At 33.0% G+C, this 20268-nt stretch overlaps 4 protein-coding genes across 4 annotated transcripts; 1 reads left to right on the top strand and 3 right to left on the bottom strand.

Annotated features, from left to right (window-relative positions):
- Positions 1–1322: 1322 nt before the first annotated feature.
- Positions 1323–6322, bottom strand: LOC124446427 (protein phosphatase 1H-like). Its single transcript, XM_046997277.1, has 10 exons — positions 5879–6322; positions 5624–5729; positions 4125–4388; positions 3686–3798; positions 3210–3294; positions 3014–3132; positions 2760–2826; positions 2430–2537; positions 2195–2346; positions 1323–1836 (listed from the first exon to the last, which is right to left on the bottom strand). Exons 1-10 carry the CDS (start codon positions 6115–6117, stop codon positions 1578–1580), a joined length of 1512 nt encoding a protein of 503 aa, XP_046853233.1. The 5' UTR covers positions 6118–6322; the 3' UTR covers positions 1323–1577.
- Positions 6323–6507: 185 nt separating this feature from the next.
- On the bottom strand, positions 6508–8237 carry LOC124446431 (ribosomal RNA-processing protein 8-like). The gene is made up of 6 exons (XM_046997281.1): positions 8217–8237; positions 7646–8156; positions 7371–7500; positions 6967–7073; positions 6798–6894; positions 6508–6686 (listed from the first exon to the last, which is right to left on the bottom strand). The coding sequence occupies exons 2-6, from the start codon at positions 7756–7758 to the stop codon at positions 6573–6575; spliced, it is 561 nt and encodes a 186-aa protein (XP_046853237.1). The 5' UTR covers positions 7759–8156; positions 8217–8237; the 3' UTR covers positions 6508–6572.
- A 36-nt stretch (positions 8238–8273) lies between these two features.
- On the top strand, positions 8274–9675 carry LOC124446430 (40S ribosomal protein S3a-like). Its single transcript, XM_046997280.1, is given in 7 exon segments — positions 8274–8387; positions 8531–8634; positions 8767–8954; positions 9027–9162; positions 9165–9234; positions 9331–9440; positions 9519–9675. Coding segments are annotated over 7 exon segments (783 nt in total). The 5' UTR covers positions 8274–8328; the 3' UTR covers positions 9635–9675.
- Positions 9676–9765: 90 nt separating this feature from the next.
- Positions 9766–18940, bottom strand: LOC124446426 (SWI/SNF-related matrix-associated actin-dependent regulator of chromatin subfamily A member 5-like). Its single transcript, XM_046997276.1, is given in 26 exon segments — positions 9766–9959; positions 10167–10277; positions 10528–10547; positions 10550–10646; positions 10888–10980; positions 11201–11335; positions 11444–11560; positions 11673–11795; positions 12344–12457; positions 12792–12905; positions 13099–13224; positions 13306–13451; positions 13734–13866; positions 13994–14358; positions 14532–14668; positions 14801–14864; positions 14867–14909; positions 15035–15103; positions 15176–15307; positions 15384–15539; positions 16042–16221; positions 16298–16398; positions 16891–16988; positions 17273–17427; positions 17601–17699; positions 18778–18940. Coding segments are annotated over 26 exon segments (3060 nt in total). The 5' UTR covers positions 18832–18940; the 3' UTR covers positions 9766–9881.
- Between the last annotated feature and the right edge of the window lie 1328 nt (positions 18941–20268).

Raw genomic sequence — 20268 nt, forward strand, 5'->3', positions numbered from 1 at the left:
ACTATAGTACACGAATTTTCATGCAAAGACTATAGTTCACGAATTTTCATGCAAAGACTATAGTACACGAATTTTCATGCAAAGACTATAGTACACGAATTTTCATGCAAAGACTATAGTACACGAATTTTCATGCAAAGACTATAGTTCACGAATTTTCATGCAAAGACTATAGTACACGAATTTTCATGTAAAACTATAGTACACGAATTTTCATGCAAAGACGATAGTACACGAATTTTCATGCAAAGACTATAGTTCACGAATTTTCATGCAAAGACTATAGTACACGAATTTTCATGCAAAGACTATAGTACACGAATTTTCATGCAAAGACTATAGTTCACGAATTTTCATGCAAAAGACTATAGTACACGAATTTTCATGCAAAAGACTATAGTTCACAAATTTTCATGCAAAAGACTATAGTACACGAATTTTCATGCAAAAGACTATAGTACACGAATTTTCATGCAGAAGACCTACTTATGTGTCTATCTTTGTGTCTACGTTCATGTCTACCTTTGTGTCTATCTTTTTGTCTACGTTCATGTCTACCTTTGTGTCTACCTTTTTGTCTATCTTTTGTCTATGTTCATGTCTACCTTTGTGTCTATCTTTGTGTCTACGTTCATGTCTACCTTTGTGTCTATCTTTTGTCTATCTTTTTGTCTATGTTCATGTCTACCTTTGTGTCTATCTTTGTGTCTATCTTTTGTCCACGTTCATGTCTACCTTTGTGTCTATCTTTGTGTCTACGTTCATGTCTACCTTTGTCTCTACCTTTGTGTCTATCTTTTTGTCTATGTTCATGTCTACCTTTGTCTCTACCTTTGTGTCTATGTTCATGTCTACCTTTGTCTCTACCTTTGTGTCTATCTTTTTGTCTACCTTTATGTCTACCTTTGTGTCTACCTTTGTGTCTACGTTCATGTCTACCTTTGTCTCTACCTTTGTGTCTATCTTTTTGTCTATCTTTATGTCTATGTTCATGTCTACCTTTGTGTCTACCTTTGTGTCTAGGTTCATGTCTACCTTTGTGTCTACCTTAGTAAGCAAGGAGCACTAAGGCGTGAACAGAGTGGTGGAGAAATCACTCCAAAACGAGTGCAGGAAGCATGAGAAACTTCCAGGGGGCCGTGCGCATGCTCATTTCGGCATGACGATGACGACATCTATCATACGTATGACAACTTTTTGAAATGACAAGCTGCTCTTGAACAAGAAAGTTGTTGAGACATTACAAAATCTATCGGATTATTGCTGCTTCCGGGTGAATTTCATCCTGGCCGGGGTCCGTTTCATTGAAACAAAAACATAAATTATTTTAGTTTAAAAACTTATTTTCTTTCATTACATCCAATTAAAGTTGTTTAATTGATTTATAAGTCAAATGAAACATTAATTGACACTTTGTGAAAAAACTTATTAGTATGATTATGTAAACGTACACTATAAAATTCTTCATTATTCCAAGAATTTTTCTGTATTCTTGAATAAAATATCGGAAAATTACTGTTGCTATACTCAAACGAAATTCTTGCAACATATTGATCATTGATGAGAGTTGATTTTTTTTAATTAATATTTGTTTCTTTTTTCGTAGAAGTCTCTTGGTTCTTTGACTTCAATTGATATTCCGCTGATTCAGTTTTTTCTTGAAATGTTTTTGAAAGAGGAATAACAAAAACTGAAATATCATCGTACGACGCAGGATCTGTGTCTTTCAACTCAGGATTATCGATAAATATTTTGTCATCTTTTGCTATCCTCCAACCTCGAGTTGTATTTCGACCACGGGCGGCCATAACGAGATTTTGAGCAGCAACACAATACCTAGAAATTTTTATTTCCATTGTTGAAGAAAAATTTGATAAATGTTTCATAAAAATGGTGAGAGTCACTTCATGTCCAGTGAAATCAAACCCAGAATATGTCATTACACACCTAAAAAAGAACTCCAAACTCGTTTCCTCAATATGTACAGCCAACCTACCCCCCGTAAAGCGCATCATTCAGATTTATGCAATAAGAGCTCATTTTTATAATGAATATAAATATTGAGCTTGAAATCCCCTCAAACGAGTACGCAAGGCTTTTCTTTCCAATAGATGGCAACATAAGCAACAGGGAAGGCATAATTCATCAACATATTCAAGCCGTATGCATTTATCACTAAAAACACAAAAAATACCTCCTTTCTTCTCCAATGTCACAATTTATGAATGTATTTTGAACAATTTGACAAGCTTTCTCATTTGTCACCCGTTCCCATAATCCATCGGTTGCCATTATAAGAACATCATTTTCTCTACATGATTCTCTTGATAAATCAAATATCTGAACCTTAAAAAAATAATGCGACGATGTAAGAAAAATAGAGCCAAAAGTAAGGAAAATGTTTTAAACATTTAATAGCTTCAATTTACCTCAGGTTCGGGAGATAAAAATGGCTTAATGGGAGCCCCAGTGTATGAAGCTTTTAAATCAAAATCTCCGAAACCTCTCGTCGTGCTAATCGTTTCAAGTAAACGCGCCTATTAAAAAAAATATACAAGATATGTAAACGATGTATATTTAACAAAGAAGAAAAAGTGAGCACTGACTGAACAGATAGTGAAAACTCAAAACAGAACACAGAAAGATGGACGAACCGAAAAGAAAAGTGAAACACGAACAAAATGACAAAAGAAAAGCACTCAATACATAAACATGAATATACTGTTCAAGACATGAACCTCTACCAAATAATGACTTACTGCTTTTCCTGATCCCATTATCATTGATGTTTTCATGACATCTTCCTCTGTGATAACTTTCAAAGCCCTAAAATTTCATATTTCATTAAATTTTATCGTATTGCATAGAAATTTAGACAAAAATTTAAATACGATCGACAATTAGGCTAAAAATGAAAGAAACTTTACAATCTTTAAAAGAACAATTGCAGAATGCAACGTACTCGCTTAAAATTCTTATACTGAAAATGTTCTTCTCATTTAAGTTAACCTACCAGCCACACATGTTCTTATCTCTACAAAACAGTTTTTTGCCAATGTGTTTCTGGCGAGGTTTTTGTTGAAATTCCAAACGCGTGAATTCCTTTCCAAGAAGACCTGGTTTCGTTGCAGCCTGTATTGAAATTTTTTGAAATAATGACCTTTTTACGTGTGTGATATTTCACAAAATCAGAAATAACCCATTCTTACCAAAACCTGAAGGCGAAAGCGGTCTGTTTCAGGGGTATGATCAATTGTCACAACAACAGGTTTGCCATCTTTGCAAACAACAGCTCTATATGAAGTTATTGACTGTCGTAAGTACAGACGTAATAAATCACTCCAGTTTTGCTATCTACATCATACACAGCATGCAGTAACTGATACATAACTGAACAACTGCGATATTTTTACACGTGAAATAACAAATTCAACATTCCAGTGAATCTTCTTATGATAACAATTTACAATACCAATGATTAGAATTATAAGCTCTTGTCGAGCTGTTTCGAATGAGCTAAAGATCATCGTCGTAACTCCAATACTTTATGAGATAGGATCTGCGCATGCGCAGTGCTATCTCCTAAACTACGGATTAAGGCGACGATCTTTAGCTCATCGTCTTAAAGCTCTCGTCATGATCTTTGGAATGGGCGAGTGATGTAAATTAATTGTAAAGTATTCACCTTGAGTCACCAGCATGCGCAATAAATAATTTGTCTTTCAAGAACAATGAAACAAGAGCAGTACAACCACCACTTATTTTATGAATCAGTCTGTCTTTCTTTATTCTATTATCCTAAACAGCAAAAGTTACATAGACAACATTATTTTGTAAAAACACCTGATGTCAAAATATGAAAAACTATGGGTACTAACAAAGACAGTTTGGATTAAGATCCTGTACGATAAATTTCAAAGCTTTACAATTACAGAATGCCAGAGAAGATTTTTTGGATCCTGAGCATGATCATACATAAGATTTTCACCAAGGAATACAACAATATATTTTTGTCAAAAATTTGATTCATGCTCAGTAGCACAAGATCAATACTCTTCAAATCGTAAGTAATAAAAATTTTAAAGTATGACAATTATTGGCAAAGATTAAAATACTCATCTTACCATTTCAATAAACGATTGCTCTAACGCACCAGTCACAACATTATCAAATGATATTGTTGGTGATACAGCTCCTTGTAAAACAGGCAATTTTGTATAATTCTCTTCTTTGCAATTTATGACATCTTGTATTTCATTAAGTTTGTCATATATTATATGCTGCAGTTGATTGACTGTTGCAAGAGAGGCGCCAGCTCCAGCATGCCCATCAAAGATACCAAAACACCAGAATGGAAGTTTGCTCTTCATAAGATAAGAGTTATCATTCTAAAGTAAATAAAGTAAATGGTTTGAACCCGGGAGTATCGTTACATGTTTGTAAATGTAGATCGTCCAAGTTGGTATAGTCCTGAGAAGGACGGTTTTTGTTGTTGTTGACTGACGTTTCGACAACCTTAGCGGTAGTCATCTTCAGTGTCAAATGAGAAGTAAACGTCAGGTTAGCCATATTTGTTATCTGGTTCTTACGTCATTGTATTGTGTGTACAGGGAATGTGTATTGTCATTGTGGATTAGTGTGAAGTGAAATGTTTTATTTTTAGTTGTGATGTGTGATTTAGGTGTGACATTTTTAGTTGTGATGTGTGGGTGTCAATTGTGTATTGTCATTGTGAATTAGTTTGAAGTGTAATGTTTTTAGTTGATCGTTTGTTTGTATTGTGACTTATTCACAATACAATTCATGACTTATTCACAATACAAAGGATCAACTGAAAACATTACACTTCACACTAATTCACAATGACAATACACAATTGACACCCACACATTACAACTAAAAACATCACACCTAAATCACACATCACAACTAAAAATATTTCACTTCACACTAATTCACAATGACAATACACATTTCCTGTACACACAATACAATGATGTAAGAACCAGATAACCAATACGGCTAACCTGAAGTTTACTCCTCATTTGACTCTGAAGATGACTACCGCTAAGATTGTCGAAACGTCAGTCAACAACAACAAAAACAGTCCTTTTCAGGACTATACCAACCTGGACGATCTACATTTACAAACATGTAATTATCATTCTGTTTATTATGTCTCATTCACTGTGCTTTACTTTTTTTAGTCACATGCAAACTATTCATAAAATAACATATGTAGTAGTAAAAGCAATAAAAACGTCTAAAATAGTACTCTAGCTTAAAACATGACATCTGTTATGTAGCAAATATGGTTATTGAAATAGCATTTCAAGTAGAGCCCAGACTAGAGCCCTAAACTGCGCACCAAAGATTTGGCATTTGAGCACATAAATGTCCACTTTAATGAGAATTGTTCACCCGAAATCTTTGGTGCATGGCACAAATTTTCCAGTCTGAAGTAGAACTAGTTAACTAATTTCAGTTCACTCAATTCTACGCCACATTGGAAAGTTTGTCATGTGCACCAGAGAATTTGGGTGAACAATTTTGAGAAAACTAGGCTTTCATGGGTGCACATTCAAACATTTTCTTCATGATGCAATTTTTTAACATGACATACACTATCTTCATTTGAGTCTTTATCAATGCTACTGACATGAAGATAAAATGTCTCAGCAAATGCCTGGTCTTCATTGATCAAATGCGTCTTGCCAGCATTGATGGTTCTGAAAATTAAAAAGGTAAAATAACAAACCTGATCCTTTGCATTTTGTTGAAATTTCAACAGTCAATTTGTAATAATGATGATATCACCCTATAATGACGTCATAATGGTGTACAAAAACAAAAACAGAAACTAAAAAAGATTACTTACTCAGAATAACCTGCATTTAAACAAAGTGTATTTTGTGGAACAAGTATAGGTCGTATTTCGTGATCAGCAGAAGCTTTTCCGGCTTCTTTACTTAGACCAAGAAGTGAGGGTCTTGTGTAAGGAAATAATTCACTGCCGAGTTTGGAGTTCATTTTGTGTTCCTCTGATTTTTGCTGGTCCGAATTCACCGAAGTATGAAGCCATTTTCTTACACTATTAAACGTAGACATTTCTATCATTGTCGGTTTTACATCGTGAAAAAGATTGAATGTTCCCTTTTAAAATATCGTTTTGTCGATGACATGTTAAGTCCCTTTTTGCATAAAAAGTAAACAGCAAATTTTTTAAAATTACGAGAATTGAACGGAAGAATTTCGAACGTTTGACCATTTGACGTATTCACAAAATCGCCCTTGATGTACAAGCCAGCGTCTTCATAGTCGATACCATCACTTCGTGTAACCAAAACCAACTGTAAGTTTCAGGAACAGGAAGTAAAAACCGTTTTCATTCAGAAATATTTGATAGTTTTCAATTTTTGATACATAAATGCTTTTGTATCAAAACATACATTAATCTTCTGAGGATAAATATTAAATATTATGTTGCCAATAATAAAAACCCACAAAAACAATTAATCAATTCTCCATTCCAATTTAAACTATTTAGAATTCTGTTGTCCAACTAGTATACCTTAGCGTTTTTTGTACAAGCAAGGTTTGAGTAATAATGATGGTAATTTAGGTCGTTGAGTGTTCTTCAAAGATTTTTCAAACTCAAATTGAACGAACATCTTGTTTGTTTCATCCTTGAAGGACAAAGCAGGATTAAATAATTTTCCTTCCATGAGATTAGTGCTGCATATTTTTAGACATGAAATCAAGCACTATTTCATATTGATTGCACATGCAAAACTTACTTTTCTTAAAAGATTATATCCAAATGTTGAAACCATAGTGATAAATTCTTCTAGATTTTCAAATCTGCTTACAACCTCAGCCACCTTTAAAATTCCACTGAAAAAAATGAACTATGAATGCAACAAATTCCGCTGGCCATAAAAAAATAAGACTTGTATGTCAAATTACCCATGCTTTAAGATACGAAAGGCTTCTTGTAAAAATTCATTCAAATTAGTGCCCATCAATGATAAACAGAAAACAACAATATCAACACTGCTATTCAATAAAGGAACCTTCAATGAATCAAGAAAAACAACAGTCTAAGGAATAGTTAAACCATGATGTTACGTTATCAAGATTTAATACAAGCAATAGACGAAGTTACAACAGTCAATCCAATCAACTCAAATATTTCAAACTCCAGTGTTATAAGTATATAAGAAAATGATTCTTTTGAGTTAAGGTAAGGGAGCTGATGATTGATAAATATAAATTCAATTGCTCAAATCAAATTCTTCAGCTAATGTAAAAAAAACAACTTATACATAGTTAAGTACATAAACTAAATCACAAAGAAAATTAATAGTTACCTTTGCCATATCACATGCAGTTACAAGATCATTTACGGCAATGAAATCATAAGAGAAGACTTTATTGGGAACACTTTGTGCAAGTTTTGCTTCACCACAACCCATGTCAACAATAACAAGGTTAGGGGATCTATGGCAACAATTAAGGATTGAGATGAATGGGGGATCTATGGCAACAATTAAGGATTGAGATGAATGGGAACCATAAGAACACATTGAATTAAATAATGTGCAATCATGTTGATGTGCCTTAAAAAATTCTTCATGAAACTTACTTTTTCAAAACCCATTTAATAATTACATCTAGTGGATTTATTGGCCATTTATTGACCTGACTTGAAAATCCTTGATGATAAATAGTAAAAAGTTCAGGTTCACATTGAAACATTGCACATGATGAGGAACTTTTTGAGGTGTATAACTTTTCATTTATCCAACGAAATCTACCAGACTCCAATTTATTTTGAATTTTTTCCTTGAAACATAATTTTCTTTTCTTGTTCACAGTAAAAATTGGTTTTACACCATCAGAATCTCGTATTTGATCTTTTGGTCGTTGCTCAATCACAGTAAAATGTTTTTCACGTTCTTGTTTCGTTTTTTGAACTCCAAAACTCTTTCTTTTCCTTTTTTAATAGATTTAGTTTTTTTATTAGATTGTTTCATTTGTTTGTTTGTTGACATTTTGTTTTGCCTTTTTGCTTTGACGCCGGATTTCTGTCGTCGCTTTTGATGAAACTCATTTGTCTTTGAACTTTTTCTTTTCCTAGTGCAGTCATCCATTATCTAAAAGTTCAATAATGAAGCAAATAACTTTGACGAAACGATTTTATGGTACTAAGGTACCTGCTTTAACAACCATATTCGAAATTTGAGTACGCCAGCTTAATGGTCAGCGGTATTAAAAACGGACGAATTTGCAACCTTCATTCTCTTTAGTGTTTCATCATAATCCATCATGGTAGTTGGAAAGAATAAGCGCCTTACTAAAGGCAAAAAAGGACAGAAAAAAAAAGTGTTAGTTTTAAATATTGCTATCAATTAATTATATGTTATTCCAATTCATATATTTTTTATTATACAGTCTCGCTTTGATAGAATTATTGCTTAGATGCAAGCGATTGCTTTCTTGAATGATATTACATCGGTGTCTTGTTTAGTGTTGATCCCTTTACTCGAAAGGACTGGTACGATGTGAAGGCGCCTTCTATGTTCCTCAAAAGGCAGATTGGGAAAACAGTTGTCAATAAAACAACTGGCACAAGTATGTTTGTTCATAATTTTAAATTATTGTGATTATACATTGATTTTAACGTCATTTTGACTGATTGACCAAACAAGCTGTGTTGAAATCTAATAAGTTACTGAATCTCATGGAATGGATTTTATTCGGTAGAAATTGCAGCAGATGCCTTGAAAGGTCGTGTGTTTGAAGTGTCTCTCGCTGATTTACAAGATGATGAAGTTACATATCGTAAATTCAAATTAATGGTGGAGGATGTTCAAGGTAGACAATGTCTGACCAATTTTCATGGGTTAGACATGACTACAGATAAACTACGATCTCTTGTCAAGAAATGGCAGGTTTGCTTTCTCATTGTTTTCATTCATTTGGATTTTACAACTTTTTTGACATTCTTCCTTTCGATCTTTTAGACACTGATTGAAGGTAACGTTGATGTGAAAACAACAGATGGCTATCTCTTAAGATTGTTTTGCATTGGTTTCACCAAGAGGCGAACCAACCAAATCAAAAAGACGTCATATGCCAAACATTCACAAGTAAAGTTAATAAGAAAAAAATGGTGGACATTATGACCCAAGAAGTTGGAACAAATGATTTGAAAGAAGTTGTCAACAAGTTGTAAGTATTTTTAATAGTAGTGTAAGCTAAATTAAATATTGTGACGATTTTGATGAAGTATCTTAATTTTCATCCATTACCATTTCATTTTGGTAGAATTCCAGATAGTATTGGTCGTGATATTGAAAAAGCCTGTCAATCCATTTATCCTCTTCATGATGTGTTTATTCGTAAAGTTAAAGTTTTGAAGAAGCCTAAATTTGATGGTAATGTATTTGTGTGTATGTAGGGAGAGGAGGATAAGTATGTTTAGAAATTAAAGTGCTATTCATGATTTACTTTAGTGGGAAAATTAATGGAAATGCACGGTGAAAGTGGAAGCACTACAGTAACCACAGACGAAACTGGAGCTAAAGTTGAACGTGATTCATTTGAACCACCAGTATTAGAGTCAGTGTAATATTTGAGTGCATTATAATGAAATAAAATGTTTCGAAAACATGCTGCTTGAGTAGTTGTTGAATGCTTACATTTCATTATCTTTTATGAAAGTTAACACACTATATTATTGCTAAACAAAATATATCAAGATAGAGGCATTCATAAGAACTTTTATTTTTATTTTCACCAAAGGCATAAAGAATTGTTGAAGTAAGTTTTATGAACTATTTACATTATGAACAGAAACAAGAATGAGTGAGTAAAAATCACGTATTTGCTTGTTTCTTTTTCTTTCTACCTCGTCCATCTGGAGTTCCATCAGCCTTTCTTTTTTGCTGAGGAGTCTAAATTAAAAAAAAATGTGATTTGATATCTTTGCAAACCATATAAAGCACTCAATCTGCAATCAATATGCCAAATTAAAAGTGAAGCAAATGGAAATTACCACAGTTGACTGACATTTCTGTCTTTGTTTTAGCTAAACACTCAATCTTGTAGGAATCATAACATGCACATAACAGAAGTTTAAACATTTTTTTATTAAAAGTCACCTTTGTCCCTGGTTTTTGTCCACGCTTCCTTTCTTTCTTTTCTTTTTCTTCAATTTCCAACATTTCTCTCTCAATCAAAGTGATCAACGTATTGCATCGTCGTTGAAGTTCCTTCACATAAATATATATTTTCGGTTACTTTGTTGTGAATAATAATTGTGATCGGATGAACACTTAGTTGTGTTGTTCCAAAAGTGTTTTCAACAAGCTATTTATTCTCAAATTTGACAAGTTAAAAGGCATGAAACATTACAAAAATTAATCATGAATAATACACAGTGGGTAGTTGAGTGCTGGTTTTTTCAGAAGATTCACCACAGGCATAGATTATTGTTAATATTCCATATTATGTAACACTGACCTGGGCAGTTCTGGACTTTAAAACCAATCAAATCTAAATTGTGGTGCACTTCTACACGCAATTCGTAATTCATCATAAGCATTTTCTTTCTCCAGACCAAGTTTATGAAGCATACAAATCTGAATAAAGAACGAATATGAACGAAGAAAATCAACATGGAGTATTTACTTTTTGGGGCAATTGAATACCATACTATTTATCAAATTCTATTTGCTAAACAATGTTTGTTTTTAGAAAAATATTTGCATGCCACGACTTAATCGAAGGTTCTTTAACGCCACTATTGAACTTATGTCTGTTTGAAATTTTTCTAGTTTCTTTATCTACTTTAACGAAAACACTCCACAGAAGGAAATTTACCAAAAACCTGTCTTCTTCTTCAGTATAATTTTTGCCTTTGTTAGTTCCGTACGCTATCCTCAATTGGTGAAACGGTGAGCGATAACGCGCCATCTAAATATCAAGACATAATCTTAAGACTTCATTGTGTGTTGTTTGAAGTTGATTGATTAATTTGGTCGATACTTTCATCGCAAATAAACTCTTTCCAACAGCGATGTTTTATAAAGTATCTAGTATGAGAATGCGCTATCCCCCCCAATATCCATTAGCTTTCAATGGTCAAAATAATAGTAAGAATAAAAACGCAAGTAAAAAGTCGAGAAGAAAATACCTTGGCATCGAGAGCTTTCTTTATGCTAATTCTTCGTTGTATTTTCGCCTCTCCCCTCTCAATCTGAGCCATAATTTTCTCCAAGTCTTGCAATTCTTCTTTACGTTCCCAAAACACGTCATAGTAAGCCCGCACCTTTAATTTACAACATGTATTCAACAGATGTATTCATAATTCGTCTTGGTGAAGAAGTGTTGTTGTCTATTTTGGAGATAGTGCCCATTATTAAATAAAAGAGAGTACCTCTTCTGCTGTTTTGCCTTCGATTTCATGGGAAATGTTATCAATATCATCACGACCATATTTTTCACAAGCTTTGACAAACTGGTTAAAATCGCGTTTAGACCAGTTGGTAAAACCCTAGAACAAAAATGATTGATTCTTGCTTAACAAACATAACGAGTTGACTCAAACGAAAGACGCTGATATTTGATAAACAAACATATTTAGCAAAAATTTTTGACCAGGTCACCTCTTCAAGAAGTTTCTCTTTCTCTGCAAGTTCTTCTTCAGTCAATGGTTCAGCTTCGTCTATCATTCTTTGAGCCTCTTTTTGATTCTGAGCGCCATTTGGATCTTCAGGATCACGTGGAACCTGCATGAAAAAGTAAATATTTCACAAGTCATTTTGCCAGTGAACAAAACTATAAAGTTGGTGTAAATCCATTGGGTTAGCGAAAAACAACGATTACTTCGAAATATACTTTGCCAACGAGCAAAAAGATGCAAAAATAAACCAAATATTGGCAGGTATACAAGCAATAGTACACCAATATACATGATTTAATATCATTTCTGTATGTAGTCATATAATTGATCATAGGAGAACATACATATACAGCCTATAGCTGGTAGCTAGATATAAAATAAATAATATTCTTACAAATAGTTGAACTATGGCATGTAAATTTCTTTGCGTTGGTTTAATTGCACAACTGTTCATGATATCCATACTTTAGTATGGTCATATATAAGTAGGAGCAACTTAATTTCATCTTATTTATTTTATCAATTATTTTATAACTACACTACCCTATCTTATCCTCTAAACTACCCTATCTTATCCTATAAACTATCTTGTCTTAACTTCCAAACTACCCTATCTTATCCTCTATACAATACTATCCTATCCTCTTTACCAACCTTGTATCCAATATTCTTTCTAAAGGCATAAATTTCCATATCCAGTAGTTCAAAAAGTCGTGGTGGAAAGAACTGATAATCTTGGACATTTGGTTGTTTAGGAGGTCGAGGAGCCTATAAAAACGAAATTACATCTCGTTGAAATTTCACTATGGGCAAAAAATCAATCACTGCACAAGATATCAACTGCATTCTGATCGCAAATGTCCACAAAAAATAAAATGAAATTTTGCTGTGATTTATAGAGACCATAACCTATTCTTGTGTAAGTAAGTAAAATAAACATGTACTTCATTGGATCATGTTGTGAAGCGTTCACAAGGCTAAACTTTATATAAAATTTAGCGTTTTACTTACGCTAACTAACAAGTAAATACTACAACAAATCACTAAAGCAAGCAGCTATTCAATCTGAGCAGTACACCATATAAACATAAAGATAAGTTACCTTAGGTGCTTTGGGTTCAGTAATACGTAAAGCTTCTCTAAAGTAAGCATCCACAGCATAGTTCGCTTTTCGTTCTCGTTTGGGAGGCTCGATCCAATGAGATACGCCTGGAAACTAAAGTTAATTTTTTAAAATTGACAGCGTCAATTACGAACATTGGCATTTCCAATCACACGGTTCCCACTTCAATGGTTTCAAATCCTATGTTTTCAACTCTTATGGTTCCCACACCTATGGTTCCAATACTCCTATAGCTTCAAATCCTATACTTTCGTATCTTATACGTACGTAGTTCCTACAACCGCACCTTTTGTTTTTCTTTGTAGTTTTCACCTTCGAAATGAAAAATGCTTTCAACCGGAACAGAATCAAATGTGAGTTTCTTGGCTGTACTTTCACCAAACTGCTTCATTTTTTCTTCTAACTCAGCAGTCTACAATCAAACATACAACATGATCAAAAAGCGGAAAGGTTTAAAAGTAAGAAAATAAAAGTAAGAAAATGAAAAGACTACCTTAACTGCTCCTCTTTTAAGAATAGAATCAATGTCTTCATCAGTGAGCTCACAATCCTTTGACGCAAATACTTCATCTGCCCCATGACGTATCATACTCAACATTTCTTGTTTACCAACTTTCAAATTTGGATCTACCAGACGACCTACAATAATGCACAATAACTTTCAACAGTGTTTTCTATGCTTGCATTGAAGGAACAAAACAATGAAAGCGTTCAAAATGTTTGGTTCTAAAGTACAGCCTTGTTTGTATTTGTCTGTATTTTAAAGCAAAGTATAGTAAGATTCTAGGATAAGTTTAACGAAGAACAAAACATTGAACGCTCCTTACTAATACTCCTACTTTACCCTTCCCTTGGAAAGTTGTAGGAGAGAAACGTCTCCAAGAAATTCATCTTTGATAAAAATAATAAATAAGTATGTACCTTGTTGAATAACAACATTGTCAAGACGTAATTTCATTTCAGCTCTCTCAACAATCCGTTCTTCAACAGTACTTTCCGTGATAAAACGAAATACTTGAACCTGCTTTTTTTGACCAATACGATGTGCTCGGTCCTGCAATAAATCACATTTTCATTATGTATCTACAACAAGAAAACCACGATCATCAGATATAAAATCAAACTTATTTCAGACAATTAGAATTGACTTTAAAAATTTAAAGATAAAAATCATAACATACCATAGCTTGCAAATCAACCTGTGGATTCCAGTCACTATCAAATAAGATAACAATGTCGGCTGTCGCTAGATTAATTCCCAATCCTCCAGCTCGTGTACTCAACATGAAAATGAATTTTTCACTGTCAGGCATATTAAATTCGTTGATAGAATCCTGTCTTTCTTCATGAGGAGTTTGACCATCAAGACGACAATAATTATACAATTTCCATAAGCAATAATCCTCCAAGATATCCAATACTCGTGTCATCTGACTAAATATCAAGACTCGAGAACCTTGTTCCTGTAGCTTGGGTAAAAGTTTATCTAGAACACGCATCTTTCCAGAGTTGTCAACTAAATGTTGATCAGTTGTGTAAGGTGGACCTGAATAGAAAACAGGGGAAAAAACAGTTAGGAAACGTCTCTCATCGTTCAAAGGATTCATAGGAACCTACTTCGTCTGTGATGATAGCAAATAAGAAAACATAGTAAGCTATGAAGTTACAATAATAAAGAAATAAAATAAAAAAAACACACCACATAATAACATATATTACCGGGTTCTGCGCCATCAAAAAGATACGGATGATTACAGCATTTTCTCAACTGCATCAGAATATTCAACAATCTCATTTTGTCGGACTTTCCTGCTCCGTTTACGACATCAATATCTTTCATTAAAATGTTAGTATACCTAAAAACATTTCAACATTGATTTATTTCGATATCCTAGCGTATTTATTGACAAATAATCATTTAGTGAGAAAATTTTTCCACTTAACGAAAGATTTATGAAGAGAACGACATGCACTCGTACATTCCTTACCAAGATCTCTGCATTTTCGTCAATCCAACATAAATCTTCGTCTCTTTCTTTGGAAGAAGACGTTTTCAACGTCAGATTTTAAACGACGTAAAAGAAATGGCCTCAAAACCTAAATACAATAAACGCTCATAAATATACTTGATGTTCATAAATGTACATAAATGTCCTTGGGGTAACTCATTTGAGTATATAGCTGTCGACAAGCTTTATACACAACATGAAGCTTTATCTTACCGAATGAAGTCGTTCAACCAACTGTTTTTCTTCTACTAAATTATTTGAATTGAACCAAGCATCAAAATCCTACAGCCAACAAAAAAGATAACTAATGATAAAAACTCTAAATATATGCTCTAAAAATAAAAAGTAATGAACCTCAGCTGAACTAAATACATCAGGAAGTAAAAAATTCAACAAGGCCCAAAGCTCGTGTAGATTGTTCTGTAATGGTGTACCAGTGAGCAACAATCTGTTTTGTGAACGAACTTCTCGTACCATTTCAGATAACTATAAAAATACAGATATAAGAAATATTTCATTAAAGACTGTCATTCATCAGCTCATAAGCAAAAGTCTTGTTAACCTTTGATTTTTCATTCTTGATTCTGTGAGCTTCATCAATAACAATATATCTCCAAGAAAACTTTTTAAATACACTTTTTTCTTTGATGCACATTTCGTAGGATGTCACACAAACATCCCATTCTCCTGGTAACATAACATCCCTAATGAAAGCAACCTAAATAAAGTCAAAGCACTAATTCTTGATACTGAAATGAACAATATACCAGTGTGCGAATTAACGGTGTGCAATGTTCAATTTGCACATCGTTTTAGATAAAATGAAAACAATTGCACGTCACTTTTTCAAACGATGTGCAAAAATTAGCGGTTTTAACGAAAAACACTGTCGTAAATCGTATGAATTTGTTCACGTTTAAAAATATTAATTTAGCAATTGGCGCTTTATAATAATTAACGTAATATCGATTTGATTATGCCTCTAAAGAAACACTTTTGTCAAAAAAATTGCACATCGTTTTTTTTGAACTAATTCGCACACTGCAATATACACAACAAATTTTAATAAACAACGCTATTTTAACACAAGAAGATTATAGCTGCATGATGACATTGATCTGCAAAATGTGTGGAAAGGGTATTTTACCATATGAAATACATACCTACATCATAGTGCAAAATAATTATTTTAAACTTTACTGCATCATAAAATTCCTTACTCTTTCATCACGAGATCCAATGAGGCAAACAGCATTAATTGTTGGACACCATCTCTTGAACTCTGCCATCCAATTAGCCAATGTTGATTTAGGTACAATAACTAAATGAGGTCCAGCTGAATCTCGGAAAACTTTTAAATAACCAAGTAAAGATATTGTTTGAAGAGTTTTTCCAAGACCCTAAAAATAAAATAAACATTTATGAACACATTAGAATAAAAAATAACATATTATCAAACAAATTTTCCAAGCTGACCATTTCATCTGCTAAGATTCCATTAATTCCATTCTCATACAAGGAGATCATCCAGTTTAAACCACGAATCTGATAATCTCTCATCTCACCACTTTTTATAACTGCAAAAAAATAAATATAATAACTTGTAAAATATTGTTGATGAATGGTTGAATGCAACCAAAATGGTTATATGCAGGCAAATTCTAAAGATAGCCGCAACATTAGCCTAATGACTCACATTGTTGTGACGTAATCTACTGTTATAGTCTTAAGGATAATAGCCTATTTGACTAACAGAGAGATTTAGCTAACAGGACATATCATCATATCATCAAGTTGCTGTGAAAATATTGTTAAAACGATGAGGATTCAACCATATAAACAGCAAGCAGACAATTTTTATGCAATTTTCATGGCATCTTCCATGATACACTGTGTTTTATTAATTTTTTTAAAATAAAAATGAGTTAGTCAACTGACATAGCCTTAAGGACAGTAGTCAAATAACATAACATAATCTAGTTATACTATAGACATAATTAAACATGTAGTGTTTGAATGAACTACTTTAAAGAAGACAGATTTTTAAGTATCAATGAGTATTTACTTACAAGATGGTGATTGTTCAAAATGTACAATTGCTTTCTGATGTTTTGATTGTTCCAATAGTTCTGCATCTTCCTCCTGTTCTGTGTGTCTATGTCGGTGACTTCATAAATTATACAAGAATAGAATGACTAACCTTACATTGAATGAGTAACCTGGAATCATTTATTACATTATTATGAATTGAATTGTTAAAACACTTTGAAAAAGATTAGTTACTGCAAATCCACATGGTTTTTTTTTCAGAAAACAAACAAGTGATATCTTGAGACTTAAAATGCTACGTTGGGGGAAGACAGGGGTGCCACTACGAATATGTCACTAAATCTCCACTAGGGATATGTCACTTGCTGTAATCAAGATTAAATTTATTGAAAAACAACTTACTCTCCTGCACCAGATTCTTTTTTGCCAGATGGAAAACCTGGTGCTTTTATCTTCAAGGGACTCTTTGGTTTTTTCCCACTAGATGAGTTCATGAAGTGGGAGAAAATCTCAGTTTTTTCAAGTAAAAAGTTAAACCTCGTAGCACGATCCTTTTCCTATAAAGTTCGCAAATGAATAACAATTTTTTTCTTAGTGTCAATAGACAATAAATGAAACAAAATATCTTGCATCCATGGGCACATTATACAATTCAATATTGCACTACAAAGCATTACAATGTACAGTACAGTTTCCATTGTTTTATAAACCTTAAATGCTTAATCCTTACAATTTTTTCATCATAATCCTTTGAAGAAGGAGGTATCTCTTGAGCTTTGCGACCAGGTTTGGATTTTTCACCATATGTTTCATCTTTCTTATCAACTGACTAAAATTCACAAATGTTATCACTTTATAAAGGATAATATAGAACTTTCTTGCTTTTCTAAGTTCATGAGAATACAAGATTAATAACTTAAAGTATTCCTAACAGCAAAATTTTTTATAAGCATTAATAAAAATATGACAATGTCAAATAGTGTTGATAAAATTTTTTATATGGGTGAAATCATCCCATTTCTACAATGATATGAAGTTTCTTTTCAATGCACCTTGTCCCTTGTGGAATAAAGTTTCAGTCGAGTCATATACTAACATCATTCAAGGTAGGTGGCATGTATATTTTGTTGTGATGAGTCTCTTGAATGACATCACTAAAATTTATGGTTCTAGACCTCTTTCACCACAAAACAAGGTCCATCAAAAAGATCATTTTTACCCACAGATATGTTAAACATTGCAACTAGACATTTCACTGATATGCTAGACTTTGCATCTGGTGTTAATAATGCCGGTGAAAATTTATGCTGCTAGAGGTACTTTAATAATTTATCTTCATCTTGCAGGTTTGCAAGTTTGAAAGTTAGAAGGCTTTCTTATTTCTAAAATGAATAACACAACAAAACTACATTACCCCATAAAAAGCACATGTTCAGAAGAAAGCACTAGGTGTTAAATATTGAAATTGTTTAGTGACAATGTTTTTCTAACAGATGATTACATCTCTTGCACAAGGATGATAAAATACAACCAATAAGCATTGTATCATCCATACATGAAGAATATACAAATCAATCATAATGATATATAATGTAAGCACCTCAAAAAAATAAAATGCTCTGAGAACAGATTACAGACAACTATTTTAATATTCAGTATATATGTAGTGCATAATGGTGGTAGTTTTCCAGATGATATATGGTATCTAAACACAAGTACAATAGGGGACTATCCTATACCTTTTAAATGAAGCACTGTATGTGCAATTTAAATTTAAATAGCATGCCTGAAATCAATAGTTCATGACTTAAAAATTTGATGTCGTGGATCTCACATCATGGCCTTTGTACAATGAAAGCTGCACATTTGACATGGAGATATTTTAATAATCTGAGCAGCAAAAGAACCTGTTCATCACTCGAATCAGCACTGCTTTCACTTGAAGCTTCGTCTTGCGGCATTTTCACCAGGATTTCAAAACTTTTCGTACAAATTTTACGTGGAATGAACAAAAGCAACACCGGCCTTTCAATGCTTTCAACAAAGATGGCGCGTAATTTGCTTTTCTTGTTGTTGACGATGTTGTACGATCACGCCACGAGACTATACGTGAGGAAACAAACTTGAGCATGCAATTTATTGTCATGCGGTTTCTCAAGTAACTTTATGTGGTCATCTGTATTCCTTTGTTCTCCTTTTCTTTTTTCTTTTTCTCTTTTTGATCCGATTCCTTTTTCTGGGGGCGCTTATGTATATATATTAGTATTGTTCTCGCTACTGTTTTTTTTAAAACATGTCTAGCAAAAAACAATATGCTTGGACCAGATGTGCTGGTGAGTCTGAGGTGTATTTTCCAATTAAATCATTTAAAGAACACAATAATGGGTGTAGATTAAATGAATATAATGATGACAAATCTAACATAAATATGAAAAATATAAAGAATGGCTTTATACAAGGAAGAATGCTGTTTGGAAAGCCTAGAATTATTACAAGTAAGTCGAAATGAGAATAACCACTTGGAATGGTCATTGTTATTGTGATGTTGATCTTTTAATGCACAATAAATTGGTCATTATAGTTAGGACGGCTAAGTGCAGAAATGTTTATGCAAACTCTGTTTTGCATAACAGTGCATATTAGAGGCTGCAACAACTGGAAAACAGATTTATTGATTATTTTGTGTATGTGGACATTAAGACAAAATTTTTTCAAAGCTTCGATCTTTCTTCTTTGTATTGTTGTAGACTGTAGACCGCGTTTTGCATCGTCATAACGTTTCATTATTCACATTTTTAAGACATGCACAATTGCATTGTATTAAATTGAAAATTTTAGATGAGAAACTCAAGGAAAAAAGAAACGTTGTTGTACTTAATCCATCAACTGTAAAGGTCCTTGGTTTATTTCTTGGATCGCCCGTTTTACTGCACGCCAATAACAGATATGTATGTTGCATATTAAAGTTTTAAAACTCTTTCATGTATTAAAGTGCTTCGTTATTCATTAGACAATGCGCAAAGTTTGGCCCTCTTCACAAATGCCTCTTGATTGTGAGTTCCCACATTGTTTTAATAATATTTTTTGGTCTTATATAAATCTTAGTTTGCACAAACGGTTATTTATTTAATGGTTGCAATTCATTTTAAGGTATTGGAATGCATGAATGTCAAATGAAAAATTTGAAGGTCATTTAGTATACGTCATTTCATTGATTTTGAGTGACACAAGAATCGTGAAATTACATCGAGTTAATTGATTTTAGATTTCCGAGAATGAGATTGTTATCGTTCGTGGTCACAATGGCTTATCATGTCACGCGAATGAAGTCGTTCTGACATCTTGGTAAGCAGACGTTTTAACTATAAACTGGAATTGGAAATATTATTGATATCTGT

This window comes from Xenia sp. Carnegie-2017, unplaced genomic scaffold, assembly GCF_021976095.1.
Source record: "Xenia sp. Carnegie-2017 unplaced genomic scaffold, XeniaSp_v1 HiC_scaffold_22, whole genome shotgun sequence".
Taxonomy (NCBI): Eukaryota; Metazoa; Cnidaria; class Anthozoa; order Malacalcyonacea; family Xeniidae; genus Xenia; species Xenia sp. Carnegie-2017.